Consider the following 20,958-nt stretch of genomic DNA (forward strand, 5'->3'; position numbering starts at 1 on the left):
TTGATAAGTGGTTTATCTATAGCAAATAATAGTCGTATCAATGCCAAGAAAAAAAAAGTTTGATGTATATGCTTTGTTAGTAATTTCAAGATAAATTTTGTGTTACTCGCAGTTTAGCTAAGAAATGAAGACTAATTTTGTCACACGAGATTTTGTCACACGAGAGTTAAAGAACGACTACTAACGTAGTTTCGGTAAAATTCATCCTTGTTATTCACTTGAAATCATCCATGCATCCTATGGAGGGGAATATATGATGACACCATAGTTAAAATGACAACTTACGTAGGCAAATAATTCAGTTCCAAGCAATCTGTGATACAAAATCAGAGCACTATGATAGCACCATAATTAAAATGACAACCTAGGCAAGCAATCTGTGATACATAGACAATCAACTCGGCATAAGATTCCAAGCAATCTGCAATATGAAATCAGAAATAATCAAGCAGTCTAGTATACGCAAGCAAGCCTGCCACATTGTAGGCTAATGTTGAACCTGCTCCTAACTCTAGAGGTTCTCATTGGTGGGACATTGTCATTTTAACTGTGATTGTCATTTTAATATAATCCTATGGACAAATAGTCATATAATAACTAAAATTACCATGGATTTTATTCTATTGTTATTGTTTGTTATAGTAGTAATAATATACATTGATAAAAAATTGGGCTGTACAACGAATAAATTGAAGTTGAGAATACATGTTGCGAATTCGTTGAAAGGAAAATGTAGTACTCCACAATTATAGTACTACTCCTACTAATTATAAATAAATTCAACGATGCCAAATATGCTAGCAAGATGGAATACAGGGGGTCTATTTATAATTAAAACAACATGAGAGGTATTAAAATAACAATCTAATTGGCGCTTTTAAAATTTACAGATAAAATCAGAAAACCTTGCAAAACCCAAGCTGGTGCTTCTTCTTCTTCTCCCTTGTGTCGATATGCCAATAGCTCAATGCAGCTGAGAACTGCTGCAAACAAGAAGAAATTTCAGCTGCAATTCCAAAATCAAACATATCTTAAGTTGTAAAAGAGAGATTTTCTCTTGCTATGGAAATAGCCACAGTTCAATGGAGACCAACAGCTCTTCACTCCGCCCCATTTTCCGCCCCTTACGGAAATTACAGGCTCAAAATTTCACGGCGGAAGAGGTTTATAGTTTCAGCCTCTTCGTCTTCTTCAAGTGATCCAGATGGTTTCTCCTGGCTGCGGCTTTCTCAGTCCATTCGCCGCGGTTCTCAGCGGTTTTTTGAGAATTTGGGGGAGTCGGTGAAGAGGGAAACCGGGTTTGATTTGAAGGTTCGAGTAGATGAGTATTCGGGTAGGGCGAAGGACTTGGCGCAGAAGACGCAGGAACAGGTCGAGCGTGTGAACTCTGAGCTGCTGCCTCAGTTTATCAATTGGAATAAAATGGAAAGTTGGAAGGTATGATTTTTAGTGCTATAAGCTATGAAGATGGGTTGAAGTAATGTTTAGCAATTAGCGCTGCAATTCCAGTCTTTATTGGGTATGTGTATGTGTTTCAGTATTCTAGTGATTTTATGTTTTTCAGGATTTAAAGAATTGGGATTCAAGAAGATTGGGTGCTTTACTGTTATATGTATTTGTGGCTGTTTTTTCCTTTCGAAGCATATTTAAAGCAGTCCGAGCTCCTATTGTTGAGCGTGAGAAGAGGGAGTTGGCTGAGGCGTACATGGAAGCATTAATTCCTGAGCCTACACCCACTAATTTGAAAAAGTAAGTGGTGTCCTCATCTAACTTTTTACTGCTTCTTGTATTATTCTCCGTGTTATTCTTAATCGGTGGGAAACTAGTAAAATCGTATCAGCATGTAATGTTGAATACTTGATGCTAGAAATGTGATATAGAACGAATGAGGCAATGCCATCTTTTTTTTAGTTATAAGGATTCACTAGGTGATCAAATGATGTGATTATATTATTTTATTTAATTTCTGAACTATTCCTTCAATCCTTGGTTGCTGATTGTATCACAAGGAACATTGCACAAGTTTTCTAAGCTTCTAAGGTTGGCTTGAAATAGGAAGTGTGCTACAATTCCAATAGGTTTATGTATTAAGAATTTAAGCTAATAGCAGAAGTTCTTGGCATGCACATGGTTGGTTACGAATGAAGCTGTTGCAAGTGATGGCTAGATTTGAGGAATTCCCGAACCCTGAAATCCATTTCACAGAAACTTTTCTTTAATTGCCTAAATGACACACTATGAGATGAATCTTACTTATAACAAGGAAAAGAAAAGAAACATTGTTTCTTTGGACAACTACATAAATTTCAAAAATTTTGCTTTGGTCCGGATGAAATTGGTGGACCGTTTTCTTCTTGCTCAATAATACCTTATCTCGATCATGTAGATTTAAGCAAGGTTTATGGAGGAAAGCTACTCCCAGAGGTATGAAACTCAAAAGGTTTGTTGAAGGAATTGATGGGACACTTGTACATGATACTTCTTTTGTTGGGGAGAACGCATGGGAGGATGATGCAGAAAAGGCCCAAGAAAACATAAAAAAAGTAATAGAACAGGACTCAGCATTGAACAGTGAGGACAAACAGGTTCTCCAGGCAGATTTGGGTCTATCAGGTTTGTTTCTTGTGATTTCTTTTGTTTCATGGAGATTGGGTTTCATATGGTATGGTTTAAAATTTTCCTCTACTCTAGGTTCCAGGATTTGATAATCAATTTTACCATCAGCTGAACTGTTTTTAGCTTTCCAGTTTAAGACTCAAAGATTGCCAGTCCCAGGAATATTGTTGAGCTTGTATTGCTGTTTGTAGGAGGATTACTTTTTTGCATGGATTCGAGTTATGCTGTATAATCTGACTACTATGCATACAAGTGTTTTATTGCCTGTGTTTTTCCATGGTCTTTCTAATTGGAGTTTCTGACAGGTAGGAATCAAGTAACTGGAGGAACATGGCGTGATAGACTTGCAGTGTGGAAAGAAATTCTTCAGAAGGAGAAGTTAGCTGAGCAACTAAATTCATTAAACTCCAAGTATGCGGTGGAATTTGACATGAAGGAGGTTGAGGACAGCCTTCGCAAGGATGTAGTTGAGAAGGCCCAAAACCAACAAGGAACAAGGGCGTTGTGGATCTCCAAAAGATGGTGGCGCTACCGTCCAAAACTTCCTTACACTTATTTCCTACAAAAACTTGATTCCTCTGAGGTACAATTATACCTTTGTTCTTCCTTCTCGTTAATGCATGATTTGTTGGAATCTCCCAATATGTAAATATGGTGCCATCATTCAGACTGATTATATTATTCGGTAAGATCCTGAGCACAGTCATTGTGGATAGGCTTTTAATTGTGGCTTTGAAAGTCTCAAAATGAAATCCCTTGCATAATGCTGCCAGGTAGCACATATGTTTCAATATATTCCTTTAATTGGAAGTCCCTTACATAGTTGTTGTAAAATGGAGGCACGGTCACTGTACCATATTTGGCATGGTTCTTGATCACAGAGAAATCAAAATCATAAATTTCAGAAGGCACTATTCTAAGATTCAAAATGTTCAAAATATGCCATATTATTCTTAGTGCAACATATATATACACACACACACTTATACACATTTTTTCAGGTTGATGCAGTCGTCTTTACAGAGGATCTAAAACGGTTGTATGTGACCATGAAAGAAGGGTTCCCTTTAGAATATATTGTGAGTATAGTGTCATCTTTATGTTCTGACAGTGGTTTTCTCCTTTGGCTGGACACTTGCTTATTTATTGATCATGTGTCTTAGGTTGATATCCCGCTTGATCCCTTTTTGTTTGAGGCGATATCAGGTTCTGGAGTTGAAGTAGATCTTCTGCAGAAACGGCAGATCCATTATTTTATGAAAGTTGTATTTGCACTGTTGCCTGGAATACTAATCTTATGGTTCATCAGGGAATCTCTGATGCTTCTTCATATTACAACAAATAGATTTCTTTATAAGAAATATAATCAGCTTTTTGATATGGCATATGCTGAAAACTTCATGTTGGTGAGAGCTCATTCTTCTTTTTAATTTTGTGAATCTTTGGTTTTTCCAGTTTCCGAGTAATGTGTGACATATTTTTCATTTTACTCAGCCAGTTGGTGAAGTTGGCGAAGCTAAATCCATGTACAAAAGTGTAGTATTAGGAGGAGATGTCTGGGATCTTCTGGACGAATTGATGGTATATATGGGAAATCCCATGCAATATTATGAAAAGGATGTGGCATTTGTTCGAGTAAGTTAACAATATCTCAAAGATGATTAAACAGTATATCTGAAACATGAATTAGACACTAAAGGTGTAGTTTATGCTGTCGTGCAGGGTGTGCTTTTATCTGGACCCCCAGGAACAGGGAAAACGCTGTTTGCAAGGACACTGGCTAAGGAAAGTGGACTTCCCTTTGTTTTTGCTTCTGGTGCAGAATTTACTGATAGTGAGAAGAGTGGTGCTACAAGAATCAATCAGTTGTTCTCAATAGCAAGAAGAAATGTAAGTGTCTGTCTATCCTCTCATTCTGTTGTATATTGTGAGATACTAACCGTGAGTAATAGTATCAGTATAAAGATAAGTTTCACTGAACACCTGCTCAACAAGATTTTTTGGGTGGCTTTGCTATCATTGCTTCAGGATTCAAAATTTAAATGTTTTAGCTTTCCATAAATTAAAAGGAATAACAGATGGGTTGAGTGTTCTGTATGTATTCCGATAATTAGATGGAGCAAATTGTACATTTTTAACAAGAAAAATATTAGATTGTATTATGATGAATGCATATTGTTCTATAGTTTCCAGGGATGAAAACTAAAGGATCAGGTCTAGTCTTGTTTGAAATTTGCTTTCAGTTTTGTAATCTACTTTATGTCATGTTACTTTTGTGCGCTACTTCTGCGGAATTCCTTGAGGAGCAAAGAATCTCCAACTAAATCATGAAGGGAACCACATCTTCACTTGGAACTACTCTTAGAATTCTCTGTCTTTGTCCTCAATCATTAAATCATGTCATCTTGCACTACCTTGGAAAACTTTTAGGGCCTGGTCTGGCATGCTAACAGAATATTCAATGAGCTCATGCTGGTTTTTGGAAGACAGTGTGCATTATGACACTCTCCTTTTTGTAGGCTCCTTCTTTTGTATTTGTGGATGAGATAGATGCTATTGCCGGAAGACATGCTAAGAAGGATCCACGAAGAAGAGCAACATTTGAAGCACTAATTGCTCAGCTTGATGGAGAGTAAGTGATAAATATGTGCATACTAAGTACATAAAGTTCATTGGCATGGTTACTGTTGGTATATGGTCTAGTCCTTGGATTCTAGTGAATCAATCTCACTCACCACTCTCTCTGCATCTTATTAATGTATTTTCTGTTAATAATGGAAGAGTTAGTAGAATAGCAAGTATTTCATGCTACAATTTGTCTGGCTGCCCAACAAAGAATGATTCTTATGTCTACTTCAAAGACTATAACAAAATTTCTTTTTTCAGTCAAGATAGCTAGAATAAAAGAACAAAATGGTGTGGGTAACATGTTGTCATAAATTATGCAATATGCTTAGAGTTTGCCACAATTGGTCCTTGTTCTGCAACATGCATGCCCTAGGCTAGTTTGGAGAGCCTGTGGAAGGAAAATGGAAGGGCAAAATATTGATGGCTTTTGGTTAGATTGTTTTGATAGTCAATGTTATAGGAAGCAATTGGATAATTCATGGTTTTTGCAATTATATTTATATGACAATTTCAATCCTCTTGTTAAATGTAGATATGTAATACATGATCCCAGTGTGACATGGCAACTCAAAAATGCTTGATAATTCAAATATTTAATTTCCTTTCAAGCACTATTTTCAGTAAGCCTGCCATATAAAATGTAAAGTGTTCAAATGATTAATGATCTGGGGCAAAACAATGTGAGAATCAAGAGGTCTCTACTAAATCATGATCTCCCTTCATTATTACTCCCTACTGTTGTTAACTTAGTATCACCTCTGACTATTTGCCTGGAACACAGGAGTCGTCTCGGAACAATACTCATCCTCTAAGGCCATATATGGCCAATGATTTTTGTCTATTATGAATCTAAAACTGCTGCTCATATTTTATATTTATAATTTTTTCAGTGTCATTCACTCTTATTTTATTCTTATTGGCATAGTTTTACTGTTTCTTAAGCATGACGAATAAGTAAATTGTTTGCAGGAAAGAAAGAACTGGTGTTGATAGATTTTCATTGCGGCAAGCTGTTATTTTCATATGTGCTACTAATAGACCAGATGAATTGGATTTAGAATTTGTTCGTGCTGGACGTATTGACCGCCGTGTACATATTGGTCTACCTGATGCAAAGCAACGAGTGCAAATCTTTGGTGTTCATAGTGCTGGGAAAAAACTTGCTGAAGATGTTGATTTCGAAAAGGTTGCTTCTGCTTAATGCATTCTCATTTTTAAGTATGATTCTTCTTTTTTCTTATCACTGATTGGTTAGAAGGAACTTCCCAATCAAGTATATGAGTCATGCTCAAATGTAATTCTTGTTACTCTTTCACCATCTCTGTAGGTCGTCTTTCGCACTGTCGGTTACTCTGGAGCAGATATACGAAATCTAGTCAATGAAGCAGGAATAATGTCTGTAAGTTTATTTCTTATGATATTTACTAGTGCACATGTATTCGGTGTTTTTGGCTGTTTTCTTGTGAGTTGCCTTCACTCATATGGCTTACGCACAATGAACCCTGAAATGAATCATGGAAATAAATACAAAGCACTGTTCTTTGAATTTGACTTTTGTCCTTTTTGAGTTAGGGGTTGTGCAGAAAGGTTATTGTTCTACTTCTATATATTCTTTCTCTTTATCTATCTTTAGTCTTCTTTATGTTTGAAATGCTACTTGCCAAAGATGATTTTCTATATAGTTTATACCTTTCCATGTTTGTCCAGATCATGGTAAGATGTTGATATGAATGGATTTTGTATATACTTTTTCATGTTTTGTTTACTTAATTCATCCCGAGCTTGAAAGCTACCACATTTTGTGTCTGGGTTTTCTTTCTATTGTTGGTTGCTATACTGCAAGTGCATTTGACGTTTGAGATCACTCATTACTTTAGTAAAGCATCCAAATCAATTCTCATACTACAATTATCAAGTCACAGAATATGCAGTGCCCATCGCCCATATTATAGATCACGTCAGAATTTAATGTCAAATTTGCCCACTAGCTTTGTAGGCTTTATTAGCAATTATTTGATCCTTGATGTAAGATTTTTTCTTATTGAATGTTATATGTGTAAGCAGGTCAGGAAAGGACACTTGAAGATCTATCAACAGGATATTGTTGATGTCTTGGACAAGCAGCTACTTGAGGGGATGGGTGTGCTACTCACAGAAGAAGAGCAGCAGAAATGTGAACAAAGTGTACGGCTTCTTTAGAGTATTGAAGACTGCTATTTTATATATTTTCTTTCATATCTGTGATATTACCCAAACACTTCTATAGGTATCTCTAGAAAAGAGGAGGCTTTTGGCAGTGCATGAAGCTGGTCACATACTATTAGCTCACTTATTTCCTCGATTCGACTGGCATGCATTTTCTCAGCTGCTACCTGGTGGAAAGGTATTGTGTAATATGTGGACATAACTTTTTTATTTGGATATGTATCTAATGGATTTCAACTGTTTGTCTGCTTGAGCAGGAGACTGCTGTGTCTGTCTTTTATCCTAGGGAAGACACGGTAGATCAGGGTTATACCACCTTTGGGTACCTGCAAATGCAAATGGTGGTTGCTCATGGTGGGCGTTGTGCTGAGCGCATTGTATATGGTGATGACATTACTGATGGAGGAAGAGATGATCTCGAGAAAATTACCAAGGTAACATGAATGGGTGCTGAACCTTACCATCAACTATTTACCCAACTCCGTAGTGGAAAGGAGAAATAGGAAATTCATTATTGTCTTCACCATTGCAAGTGTTGTATATGGTGATTGCATTGCTGATGTATTGTTACTGCGTCTCTTTCAGATTGCTCGAGAAATGGTAATTAGCCCAAGAAATCCCAGGCTAGGGCTCACTGCATTGACAAGAAGAATTGGGCTCGTTGATCGACCAGATAACTCAGATGGTGAAATTATAAGATACAGGGTATAATTTACTTCATAATGGTGAAATACAAAGTATATGTTGTGGCTCTTTTAATTTAAATGTTTATTCTCTAACAATAATTTTCTTACTTTCTTCGTATTAGTGGGATGACCCTCATGTAGTCCCTGCAAAAATGTCAGTTGAAGTTTCTGAGCTTTTCACAAGGGAGTTAACAAGGGTAACTTCACTAAGCCTTGGAATATTTAATTTGGTCGTATGAAAACTATATGCAATGTGTTGCTTTACGACTGCTGCCTACTACAACACTTGTCGCACTATCGTTTTTTAGCTCACATATAGGTTACAAACTTAATTGTTCGACCTACTTATAGTAGTAATGTGATAATGGATTCATTGTTACAACAGTACATTGATGAGACTGAAGAACTTGCTATGAAGGGCCTGAGGGAGAACCGGCACATATTAGATATCATAACCCAAGAACTGGTCGAACGTTCAAGGATAACTGGATTGGTAAGATATGGTCCTTTTTCACTGATGACAATTACAAAATTATTTCCCTTGACTACGCGAGTGCCTCAGTTCTTCTCTGCATATCACTATCTGCTCTAATTCTCACTGTTTCTTTCACAGGAAGTAGAAGAAAGAATAAAAGGATTGTCACCGATTATGTTTGAAGATTTTGTGAAACCATACCAGATTAACTTGGATGAGGTGTGCCTTTCTACTACTTAACATTATTCCATCTTAATTAGATGATAATAATATAGGCCTGCAGCCATTGCTGCCTTGATATCATCTCTCCGGTTATGTTTCTTGCAGTCCTTATAAATTTGATTTTAATCCGAATCACGTTGTTGTTGAACAGGATGGACCCTTACCGCATAATGACCGCCTTAGGTTTCAACCCCTGGATATATATCCTGCTCCGCTGCACAGATGTTGAACTCTTGCAGGAACGACATGCTTCTTCAATTCAACGAGCGCAATCATATTTTCTCTCTGATGAAATCAGACGGCTGAAAGATGTTGACACATGATATCGAGTAGATAGTTGATAGCAGCAGCCAGCCCTGGCAGGGCACAACACAGAAACTGTAATTTTACGAATATTTTGCACCTTCAGTTTCTCGATTGGGGTGTAATGTAGGTGTGAATCCAGCTGATGCAGTTACGCAAGTGCAGTTCACATAATTTTTTGGTTATATCTGAAAAGGGTTCCATTTTTGAACAGAGCTTCCTTGTATTATGTGCAAACATAAATAAATAGAAAAAATCACTTTGCTTGCATAGATGATAATGCAATCCTCTCTTTTAATATAAGCAGATGAAGTTGTTAATCTAACATGTGGAATTTGACAATTGATATGATATAATTTAAGCACATAACTTATGCAATGTATGAGGACTTGAGCTACAGCTTGCTCGTTGGGAGGCCAGTTGGGGCAGCACGAGATCTTTTCTCCACAGATCGAGAAACCTTCTTCACGTCATCTTTAGCCAGATAACGAGGCCTGCTCAACCACAATCCTCCATCTACAGGCAGAATGCTCCCATTGATGTATTTACCTTGACAAACAACAGTTATCATTAGATAAGGGAAAAAAGAAGATATTAATGGAGTTAAACCCTAAAACCTAAATACACTAGCTGCTGAATCATGAGGGTTATTGGAGTATCGACACATTGCTTCATCAAATGTGCTACACCAAAGCTTTTCAAAACTCAAACTAGTGTGAACTAAGGTAACAGGATGCCACTGGGTGAAATGTGTTGCAAGTGATACATCAAATCAGTATAGTCAAGGCAAGATAACTCATAACTAAGTTCTGCTATAGCACATTTCTATTGATCTATGAAAGCAAGCGCTGAACAGTGTATTGGAAACATAGCATAGCATGATATAGCTCACAGCAATATGAGAATAGACAAAAGGTTACCAGCATCTGAGGCAAGGTAGACAGCAGCCATGGCAATATCCCATTTCTCTCCAAGTTTGTAGAGAGGCGTAGATTCCCTTGCATTGTAAGTAATTTCATCAGGCTGAAGTTTACTCATGCCAGCCGTATCTCCTATAGGACCCGGTGCAATCCCATTAACCCTTATATCATAATCGGTGCCCCATTCCAGTGCCAAATTTCTCGTCAATGCATCAACACCAGCCTGGCCACAACAGCAAATTAACTCAAACTACAACGATCCAATCATCTTCACCACAAGCATCAAACCACAAACCTTGGCTGCAGACACATGGATCTGATACCAGGATGCCGTGTAGTGCAGAGTGGCGCTGATGTTCAAAATCACGCCTCCAGTAGGCACGGCCTTCCCATGCCCGTCTTTCTTGAGATACTTGAGTGCTTCGTGACACATTGTGAATGTCCCAACAGTATCAATATCCATAACTGTTGATTATACAAGTAAAGATCAAGTCTTTTTTCATGGGCGACAAAATTTAAGTGTGGCATCACGGTGGACTCAAACCTCACCGACTCAAACCCAAGACCTTTAACCTCGGCATTAACCACACTATTACTAGGTCAACACACTAAAATTTGAATTTGTTCCTCTAGTTAGTATTCATCACCTCCTTTCAATCAATTTCAACTGATTATAATAGAAAAGTAACCTGTTTTAAAGCCATTGGGAGAGAGATCTTCAGCTGCAGCTAGAAAATTTCCAGCAGCAGCATTGACCAAGATATCAAGCCTCCCAAAATGCCCTACCGTTGCCTCCACCACTCTCTTCGCATCTTCCAATTTCCTCACATCCCCTTCAAATCCAATCGCCTAGCAGCAAAATCACACACCAAAATTGACAACAGAATCGAAAAAGCAGCTGATCATGATAAACACAATTAGGGGTTTAGAAGAATACGGGGATGCCGAGGGCGGTGAGGGCAGAAACGGCGCCGTCGAGGACATTCCTGCGGCGGCCCATGATGGCGACGGAGGCGCCGTGCTTGCCGAACTGGGTGGAGATCTCGAAGCCGATACCGGAGCCGCCGCCGGTGAGCAGAGCTACCTTGCCTCTGAGGACGTTAGAGTTGAACGGAGACTCCATTTCTGCGGCGATTGTTGAAAGCGGAGAGAATAAAAGTTTGGTCAATCGGCAGTGACGATTATTTGCCAGCCCTATGTTCAATCTGGGCCCTCCTTCTATATGATCAAATTAGGATCTTTCGATGGTTGGGTATACGTCGTATTCAATGCTTCGATTAATCCTGATTTTAAATTTTCTTGAAATGGTTGGAAATCATAAACAAGGACTGATTTTACTACAGTAGCTTCACTGTAGCTATACTAAGCCTAATATAAACTACAAATTTATTGCACCCATTTCTGTAATGAGCGTCGTATTAAATTAGGGGTAATTACATGTTTATACAAAATATTTTACATTTGTTTCAATTTAGTACAAAATGTATTAAGTTTACATATTTCATACAAAAAAAATTATATTAATATTTTAAATTAATATATTCCGCTAAGTTCCTACTAACACCGTTACTTCCAATTACATGAACATATAAAAAATTTCATCAATGTTTCAAATTTGTACAAAAAAATTTTAATTAAAATTTTCCATTAATTATTTCAAACATAGTTATTTTTATTACTCACAAAAATGAATACAGAGAGAAAAAAAATCACCATTCTTCACCATCAAATTAGTGAATTGCATTTTATTGTCAAAACTTTTTCATATAACAATGGAGAATACAACTAAGAAGATATTGAATATTTTTAAAAAAAATTAAATATTGACTTATTGACTGTTTGAAGTTCAAATTAGCCATTTTGTAAAGATGAAATATGGATTTATTTTATATTGTGTTCTATAAATAATACAATAAAAAATAAAGTATACTGGGAGACAGAATTTTTTTAAACGACGATCAATTGCTGGAAGAATTGATATTGACTGCTATCTTTCTAGAGTGATTAATTGTATTAAATATCTAATTATGCTTTTATTATGATGATAAGTTGGATAAATTATAAACTAATTAACGGTATTTAAAATATTTAATGGAATGTATTAATTTAAAACACTAATATAACTTTTTGTATGAAATATGTAAACTTAATACTTTTTGTATTAAATAGAAATAAAAGTAAAATATTTTGTATGAAACATGTAATTATTTTTATTAAATTAAGTTGAAAGTATTGAATAAAAAAACTTTTTAAATGGTTGTTCAGATTTTTGTAATACGACTGCTTAAACATTCGCGGACAGATGGAATGTAAGATGGAATGTAAAGGAGTGTTAAATTATCATGCATCGAAAACGGAAAACAAAAAAAAATACTACTAATCCATAAATGTTGACTAAAATCTTTTGAATGTGTACAAAGATTGAAAAGACACACCAACAGCATCTAATTAAGAATAAAACTTCATCAACCTCATCATTAACTAAAATCAACCTCATTCATCTAACAACACGCTACAATTGTTCATGGCTAAAGACAAATCTTTTCAAAATTAATCCAACATAAGCAACCATTAACTTTTACTTAGTTGACTATTATAATCTACCTCTTCGTCTCTGAAAGTTTGTTCTATTTTTCTATTTTCGTCAATCTCACAAAATTTGTCTCATTTCACTTTTTACCATTTTTGGTAATGGACCTCATGTTCCACTAACTCATTCCTACTCACACTTTATTATAAAATTGATCACATTTTACTAGCTTTTCAACTCACTTTTTAGTATAGTATTATATTTCTTCAAATCCGTGTCCGGTCAAAATGAGCTAAAATTTAAGGGACGGATGGAATAATAAATATAGTGAATATGGTGATGGAAAATTTATGTTGCGAGAGTGTATTTATGACAATAAAAATTGTACTCCTAGGTGACGTTCGGTTGTCATGACTAAGTATCATGAGACTATCCATCTAGGATTAAGTTGTGGGATTATTTTAGTTGGAGGGGGGAGGCTATGACTAATTGTCATGTGACTATCCATCTAGGATTAAGTTGTACGGCTTAATCTTATGAACCAAACATGATACATCTTTAATCATGAGATTTAATCTTGCCAACCGAACACCCCCTACCCCTAGTAAATGATTGTTGTATGATACGGTGATAAATAGTCATTCATACTATTATATCAAATTTTCAAGAAATTTACTCACCCACCAAAGTTCAAAATACAAAATTGAACTCATATCTTATGTTTAACTCATATATGGTGGCTCAAATACATGATTAAATATTTTATCAACTATGAATACCATAGCTACTATCATGATTCATGTGGAACTCTGATGTTGGTAGCTTTTTTTTTTTTTAATTGTTTTTTGCTATTCTTTGTTAGTTTCACTTTGGTGAACCTTTTCTGGTGTGCTATGTGCTATTGGTGTGCTATTTTTGTGGCTTGAATATTTTCACTTATAAAAAAAATTGTCATAGTTAACACGATTTGAAACTAGACATTGAATTACAAAATGAATAACAAAATTATAAGTCTCATGATTTATGTCAAAAGGTACTGGACTTATAATTTTGTTGTTATTTTTAATGCACCCACGTCAAATAAACAGTCATGGTAGATTAGTGAGAGATTATTAGTATATTAATTAATTTGTTGATAAATCTCAAAAAGAGGTGGAGTTGCTTGCATTGCATTTGCATACATAATGAAGAGGATATTGGCATTAAAACTAGGACATGAGAGACTTTGTTTTAACATTATTTGCTTATGGATTCTGCAATCTGCCCTTCAACCAATTAATCTATTAAAGGCTTAGAGTTTGGTGCAAATTTTTTTTAGTATAAAACTTTATCTGTAATTTGCAACAACACCGAAACACAAAAATTAGATACTACTACTATTTTAGATTAAATAATCGAACCAAACAAACTGAAATCTGGGCTGGGTTTTAATTATACCAATATTGTACCTATTTCAGTAGCAAGCATCGTATAGATTAAGTGAAAATTATTAAATTAAAAGATGTTATTAGAAATGGGCCACTCACTCACGTGTGGGATGGAAAGGACTTCGGTCTTCCATCACGTTGGTAGGCAATGCAAGTGATTAGAGAACCATCATCGATGTGTGCCGGAAAAGACATCGGTCTTCCACTCGTGAGGTAGATAAGAGATAAAGAGAAAATCCTCGTGAGGTAGATAAAAGATAAAGAGAAAATCATCATCGACTTGGGCCCGCTCTGATATCATATTAGATTTGAGTCACTCACCTCTTAAAAGGTCTTATCGGGGGAGGATTGTATACATTTATATAGATTAGATTGGATCTTCACCAATCGACAGAATTTTAGAGAATTTAACAGATGTTCTTTTTAAATAGTTGTTCCGATTCTTTTATCACACAACCCAATTTATTTCGTCATATTCTTAATTATGTGGGCCTGTAAACAAAGCCCAACTACATAGCGCTAAAGCCCAATTACTAGTTCAAACCCCAAAAATAACCCAATTATATAAAAAAGCCCACTTCTTCAATCCAACGAAGAAACTACCGTGTCTTCGTCTCCAATTTCATCAGGGTTTGCACAGCTTAGCAATTAGCAACAATGGAGGAAGAAATCCAACTTGAACCAAGTTTCCAATTGTTCTCCCGCAAAAAGAAGAAATCAACCACAACAATCGACAATCCGCCGCCACCAGCAACCTCCACCGTGAAGGAATTGGAGAAAGTACTAAACCCTAACCCTACGCCGGCGCACGTCACCTTCTCCGACCTAGGGCTGGCGGAATGGGCTGTAAACACCTGCAAGGAGCTCAAGATGAAGCGTCCAACTCCAGTGCAGTACCATTGCATCCCCAAAATCCTGGCCGGCCGGGACGTGCTTGGCCTCGCGCAGACCGGGAGCGGCAAGACGGCGGCGTTCGTCCTCCCGATCCTCCAGCGCCTCGCCGAGGATCCGTACGGGGTGTTTGCGCTGGTGGTGACTCCGACGCGGGAGCTGGCACACCAATTGGCGGATCAGTTTAAGGCGCTCGGGTCGGGATTGGGGCTGCGGTGCGTGGAGATTGTTGGTGGGATGGATATGATTACGCAGTCGCGGAGTTTGATGCAGAGGCCGCATGTGGTGGTTGCTACTCCGGGAAGGATTAAATTTCTGCTTGAACAGAATCCTGACTTGCCTGCTATTTTTTCTAGAACTAAGGTGATTTATCTTTAATTTATCTTCCATTTTGTGCTAGCCTATCACCAATGATTAGTTTTATTAGAACTTGTAGTTTATCTTCTTAACTTGATAGGAATTATAGCTGACAATAGTTTTAAAGAGGCATGCTTTGTTGAGTTCTCAAAATGTTAGTTCCCAGTTATGTGGATTTCATTGAAAGCATTATCGAAGAAAATCTTGAAGCTTTTATGTTCTAACTATTAGAAGCCAGCCTTGCCGTGGTGGGTTAGGTTCCACTTCAGAATTTCCCTTTTTGAAGGATAGTGCTTTCTGTTAGGACAATTTGTATTCTTCACAGGATTTTTCTTTACGAACTCTTAGAGTGAGAAGTAATTGGAAGTATTTGGTTGCATATTATTTATTATGTTGATTTTAAATGGCAAATTGGAGCCTTATTATCTTGGTCCAAAGTTGGTGCCAAGCCAGCAAAGACAGTGATAGTTTAAATCAACTTCGAATTGTTAGGGTCTTAGGGAGTTCTCATTTATACCTCTGATTGCATAGCACCAACATATACACTTCATTAGTGTACCTCTGACAATCCGGCGTTACATTATTATCACCTTATTAACTCCATGCTTTTTTTTACTTTACTAGCTTCACCTTCTTTTTTCTTAAGAAATTCGGCATGCAATGAATCAATGACTGTAATATGGTCTGCTACTAAATGGTAGTAGTTATGTTGCTTTCCTGCTTCTGCCCTCAAATACAGTTCTTACACAGATTTTTTTTGGCAGTTTCTAGTGTTGGATGAAGCTGACAGAGTCATGGACATTAACTTTGAAGCAGAATTGAGAGTTATTTTTCAGTGCTTACCTAAGAAACGGCAAACTTTACTATTTACTGCCACCATGAGTAGCAACTTACAGACATTACTTGAACTCTCAGCAAATAAAACATATTTCTATGCAGCATATGAAGGTTTTAAAACAGTGGAATCTCTGAAGCAACAGTATATTTTTATTCCCAAGAATGTGAGGGATGTGTACCTCCTCCACATATTGAACAAAATGAAGGAAATGGGTGTTCGATCTGCCATGATATTTGTTTCCACCTGCAGGTACAACCTTTTCTTAATCATAACTTAGTTTGTTTGTTACTTCTAACTCTTTTCCCATTTTTGTTGCAAATGTACTAATTAATTTATATCAGCGCAATATTGGTAAGGTGGAAGTATCAAATCTTGATCTCTAATAGTATCATGCAAATTTTTCAACTAGATTATAGAGTTTATGTTTCAAACACTTAGTAAAGTTGCATCTTCAAAACTTTTTGATCTGTAAATACAAGCCTTTGACCTATCCAGTGCTGTCTTTGGTTGAGCAGGAGTTGTGAACTTCTGAGTTTGTTGCTAGAACAGCTTGATCTTGAAGTAGCAGCATTGCACTCTTATAAATCCCAGTCGTTGAGGCTTTCTGCATTACATAAATTCAAATCCGGGCAGGTCCCTATACTAATTGCAACCGATGTTGCTAACCGTGGTTTGGACATACCAACAGTAGATTTGGTCATAAACTATGACATTCCAAGGTAATGACGTACAAGGGTGTCAGTGATGTTAATTCATCTTTCAAACTCATGAACAGAACTGAAGTGCCTGTTCTTTATAGGTATCCAGAGGATTATATTCATCGAGTTGGTCGTACTGCTAGAGTGGGAAGAGGAGGCCTTGCTCTTAGCTTCATCACCAAGGTAAAATCTGAGATTTGGTGTGTTTAAATTCCAAAACTCTTCATAGACTTGTAACCTGTTCCATCAACTAGTTAGTTATATGCTACTAAGGCCTTTGCTAATACACTGCTTGAACTAAAGTTGGAAGTGTATAGTAAATCTTCAAAAACTCAACTACTGCAATACACTGAAGTTTCTAGATAAATATCTCTATAGAGCATTGGCCCTTCCCTTTTCTGCTGCATATTTGTTTATTGTCAATTGCGGATTGTTTCTGCCAATGAACTCCCAGCATGAAGATAATGTTAATGAGGGTATTTTGGTATACACTTACAGAGACTCTGAGATGAATTCTTGCCCATCGTTTATATTTTTTTCTTGTTTATATCATGTTTTTGTGGTTTGATGCTTAAAGACATTCTCTGCTAACCAGTTAATATATGTTTATGCAGAATGATGTTGACCTTGTGCATAAAATAGAAGATCTTATAGGGAAAAAATTTGATGAGTTCGAGTGTAAGGAGAAGGATGTACTTGAGGATATCACGAAGGTAATGCTTATGAGCTATAGCGATTTCACAAAAATTTGATGAGCTCTTTACATCACATTTTTTAAAGTTCTTTACGCTTCTGTTACCAGCCAAGGAAGCAAAGCTAGATAAAGATGTGTATCAGATATACTATATTGCTTATTTGTATGTGCTGTAATTACATCAGGTATACAAAGCTAGGCGTGTGACAGTGATGAAAATGATGGACAGCGGGTTTGAGGAGAAGGCCTTGGCACGAAAGGAGCAGAAGTCGAGAACAAAAGAAATTCGAAGAAAGAGTAAGAAACGGAAGAGGGGCAAAGCTGTGGAAGTATCTCAAGACTCGTAAGGGATAGTTGTCCAACGCCTTGTGTTTATCTTATATTGTCATTCTATGTATTGTAGGCAATAGGAAAGTTTTGATCGAGAAGAACCTTTATGTTAACCAACACATGCACAATATCTTTATACGTGTTAACTGTAAAACCAACATTCCTCAAGTGTTATACCGACTTTGTAGTTTGAATACTCAATTTTGCAGAACTCAATTTCAATCTCTTTGAATTTTAACCGAGAAATGTCAGAGTTCACAACACTTTTTGTTAGATCCTAACTAAAATTATTAATCCAATTAGAAATAGATTAATTGTGCATTCGGTGCACCATAGCATTGTTCTTTAGAAAATATGTCCAACTTTAACAAATTTGTGAAAATGTTCCAACTTCCAACTAAAATTAATCATTACTAGCCCTTTTATTTTAATAAAATCCAATTACAAGAATTCGGAAACATACTAGAATAACAGACAGCCTAACAGCAGAGACGATGAAATCAGCTTTAATTACCATAGATAAGTGGAATACAGTTTCCAATTCCCAACCATTGAAATTAATAAATGTCAAAAAGCAAGACTTCATCCATCAAATTCATCTCACTACGAAGTTTGGGAGTAGCACAACACACCAAACCGACCAAGAAAATAACACCTACATAATTATAGAACACATAAACCCAAGATCAAAACAACAGCCCTACGAGTCACTCACTCTGTTGCTCCTGCGATGGTGGCTGCTGCGAAGGATGAGACTGCGGCCACTGCATGTAGGGCGGTGGAGGTTGGTGCTGCTGAGCTCCGTAGAGTGCAGCCTGATCAATCGGCTTCCCCATGATCATTCCTGGGGGAGCTCCCACCGGGGCCTGCGGGGGAACATAGTAGTACGGGAGCTGATCCGGAGCTGATCCAACTAACGGAATGGCAGCCTTAGTAATGCCAAGCCCCTCTTCTTTCAACTCGTCTCTAGGAATTATATCAACCAAAAAGTCAAAAACGTCCGTTCTTGAAATGGCAGCTGCAATGTCGTTCTTCTGAAGAGTCCGCCTTTTGTTTTCTTCAGTGTGGATCCAAGATCGCAACGTGAGTTCCAAGATGAACATTTCGCACGCCTTTGCGAATATGACCGGAGCTTCAGCAGAGATCATTCTAACATCCTCGTCGGCTTTCATGATCTTTTTTATCCGTGCGAGGGGAAGGCTATGGTTCTTGAAATCAGTAGTTTGATCGATCTCTTGCATCTGACTAGCCCAGAACGCTTGAAGCTGCTGCTGTTGTTGCTGACTGAGAAATTGCTGGGCCTGGTGGTAGGCAAGCTGTTGCTGAGGAGTGAAACTAGTGGGAGAGGAAACCGTGCCAGCGGGAGTGCCAGTAGCCACCATGGGTGCAGTCTGATATGGGGGAGTGGCATATGCCATCGAGCCACCACCTGCCTGTTGTTGCTGGTTCGGGTGTGCTAGATGCTGCTGCCTTTGATCTGAATGGTCCATGTCTACTCAAAATGCTAAAGTTAACTTTTTTACTTACTATATTCTCACACCGACACCGACACTGCAACATATAAGAAAATAAGAACTCAGCTAGTCGATAATCCAAGGTCCACGGAAAATCCATCAACAACCAATAGATAGCATAATGTATAAAAATACACAAGAAATTCACTAGTTTAAAAAAGAAGACTGATGAAAAGTTATGACAACCCTGTGCACTAACTATAAAAGCAGGTGAGCAACATAAAGGCAGCAAAGGAGATGAACAAGAAAATTTCACGAGTAAAGCATAGTTACGGAATCTCTTATTAAGATGATAGAGTAAAATCCCGGCACACAAGAACTAGCATAAATTGAGCACGAGAATTGACCAGGAAACTCACGACTTTATTTGACTATAAATATGAATCTCCCCTACGACTGCATCCGTCCCGATCTCTCCAAAGATAAGCAGTCTTATTTATAATAATAATCCTATATCACTAACTAATTAAAGTAAATCAATAATTAAAATTTAATCATATCCTAACTAAGAGTATTAAAATCTCATTCTCAATATCACCAAATCCCATTCTGTATTGTATGAACATGAAGAATATGCCACTCATAGATTAATTGACGATAATTCATTAACACTTAAATCTGACGATTCTCCTCTTCTCCAAATCTAATGCTAGAAAGTGTTGAGAATGAGAGAAAGGAACAAAAACCAACTGCGAGTTACTAACGTACATATTAAATTATTCCCCAATTTTCCTATTGTACATCATGCTGGCACTTATGTCGACAAATGTCACCAAAAAATAGAAGCAGAACACGCAAAATAGAAAATTGAGACTAAAAAAAAAAGCATCTTCAATTGCGCAGCGAAGAAACATTTTAGCGCCATAGCAAAGTCAAACAGAGAAACGGAGAAGAAGAAGTGAACAATACGTACGGGAAATTAGCTTGAGCTTTCCTCAGTCGCGAAAACCCTAAGAGAGAGAGAGAATGGAGGGTACACGTAGAGAGGGAGCGAGAGAAAGGAGAGAGGGTTTTGAAATTGAGAGAGAAGGGCTTCTGGGGAAATCGACACCTGAGACGCGTGTCGTATGCTCTAGACCACTATATTCATAGTGCTTAGCCACGTGTCGATTAATGGTTGGTGCTTACTGTGACGTAGTATGCGATCTCCCTATTTTAGTGTTACGAAATTCCCCCGTCTGTGAATCGTTGACAAAAGCGCGATTATAGCGGAATTGACAAGAACACCCCTACACACAGGATCTTCGAATTAATTTTTTAATTACAATTAATTTAATTGATTTAGAACAATATCATACCTTTTTTAATGCATTATATATTGGGCTTTTTTTGCCATGAAATATGAAAAAATATGAGTAAAACCGCTTCAAACTGTATTAATATTGATTGATTTGATTGGATTCGATTTGATAATACTACTGTAGTTTAGTTTAGTTTATAAAAAATCAAATCGTATTTTATATTGAGGTGGTCTCGAAGAACTACAATAAAATATTGCTAGCTTTTCATGTTCAATGAATTGTTAACTCAGGTTTGATTTTTCTACTAATAGCCTACAAATCCAATAGATCATAATAAAATTAAATAAATCGCAGTGTCATTTCCACTCCACTATTTTTTTCCA

The 20,958-nt window shown here is 37.0% G+C and overlaps 4 protein-coding genes across 5 annotated transcripts; 2 read left to right on the plus strand and 2 right to left on the minus strand.

Annotated features, from left to right (window-relative positions):
* Window positions 1-888: 888 nt before the first annotated feature.
* On the plus strand, window positions 889-9,348 carry FTSH12 (FTSH protease 12). Its single transcript, XM_048091511.2, has 19 exons — window positions 889-1,437; window positions 1,565-1,749; window positions 2,387-2,613; window positions 2,922-3,199; window positions 3,618-3,695; window positions 3,780-4,022; window positions 4,111-4,251; window positions 4,339-4,506; window positions 5,136-5,248; window positions 6,214-6,430; window positions 6,572-6,643; window positions 7,309-7,428; window positions 7,511-7,627; window positions 7,707-7,883; window positions 8,035-8,154; window positions 8,258-8,332; window positions 8,521-8,628; window positions 8,749-8,829; window positions 8,984-9,348. The coding sequence occupies exons 1-19, from the start codon at window positions 1,063-1,065 to the stop codon at window positions 9,059-9,061; spliced, it is 2,973 nt and encodes a 990-aa protein (XP_047947468.1). The 5' UTR covers window positions 889-1,062; the 3' UTR covers window positions 9,062-9,348.
* Window positions 9,349-9,378: 30 nt separating this feature from the next.
* LOC125193671 (peroxisomal 2,4-dienoyl-CoA reductase [(3E)-enoyl-CoA-producing]-like) lies at window positions 9,379-11,256 on the minus strand. The gene is made up of 5 exons (XM_048091512.2): window positions 10,993-11,256; window positions 10,745-10,904; window positions 10,351-10,520; window positions 10,056-10,278; window positions 9,379-9,684 (listed from the first exon to the last, which is right to left on the minus strand). The coding sequence occupies exons 1-5, from the start codon at window positions 11,176-11,178 to the stop codon at window positions 9,530-9,532; spliced, it is 894 nt and encodes a 297-aa protein (XP_047947469.1). The 5' UTR covers window positions 11,179-11,256; the 3' UTR covers window positions 9,379-9,529.
* A 3,349-nt stretch (window positions 11,257-14,605) lies between these two features.
* RH36 (RNA helicase 36) lies at window positions 14,606-18,016 on the plus strand. The gene is made up of 6 exons (XM_048094904.2): window positions 14,606-15,266; window positions 16,025-16,347; window positions 16,614-16,817; window positions 16,898-16,979; window positions 17,411-17,509; window positions 17,676-18,016. Exons 1-6 carry the CDS (start codon window positions 14,670-14,672, stop codon window positions 17,835-17,837), a joined length of 1,467 nt encoding a protein of 488 aa, XP_047950861.1. The 5' UTR covers window positions 14,606-14,669; the 3' UTR covers window positions 17,838-18,016.
* Window positions 18,017-18,310: 294 nt separating this feature from the next.
* NF-YC2 (nuclear factor Y, subunit C2) lies at window positions 18,311-20,402 on the minus strand. 2 transcript variants are annotated; one of them, XM_048095503.2, is made up of 2 exons: window positions 20,248-20,402; window positions 18,311-19,371 (listed from the first exon to the last, which is right to left on the minus strand). In XM_048095503.2, exon 2 carries the CDS (start codon window positions 19,308-19,310, stop codon window positions 18,528-18,530), a length of 783 nt encoding a protein of 260 aa, XP_047951460.1. In that variant the 5' UTR covers window positions 19,311-19,371; window positions 20,248-20,402; the 3' UTR covers window positions 18,311-18,527. The 2 variants fall into 2 exon arrangements, with proteins under 2 accessions (XP_047951460.1, XP_047951461.1); XM_048095504.2 differs by having other exon boundaries at window positions 18,311-19,312; window positions 20,248-20,398.
* Window positions 20,403-20,958: the final 556 nt, after the last annotated feature.

Source organism: Salvia hispanica, chromosome 4, assembly GCF_029641045.1.
Source record: "Salvia hispanica isolate PSC_SH4W2 chromosome 4, Shi_PSC_v1, whole genome shotgun sequence".
Classification (NCBI taxonomy): Eukaryota; Viridiplantae; Streptophyta; class Magnoliopsida; order Lamiales; family Lamiaceae; genus Salvia; species Salvia hispanica.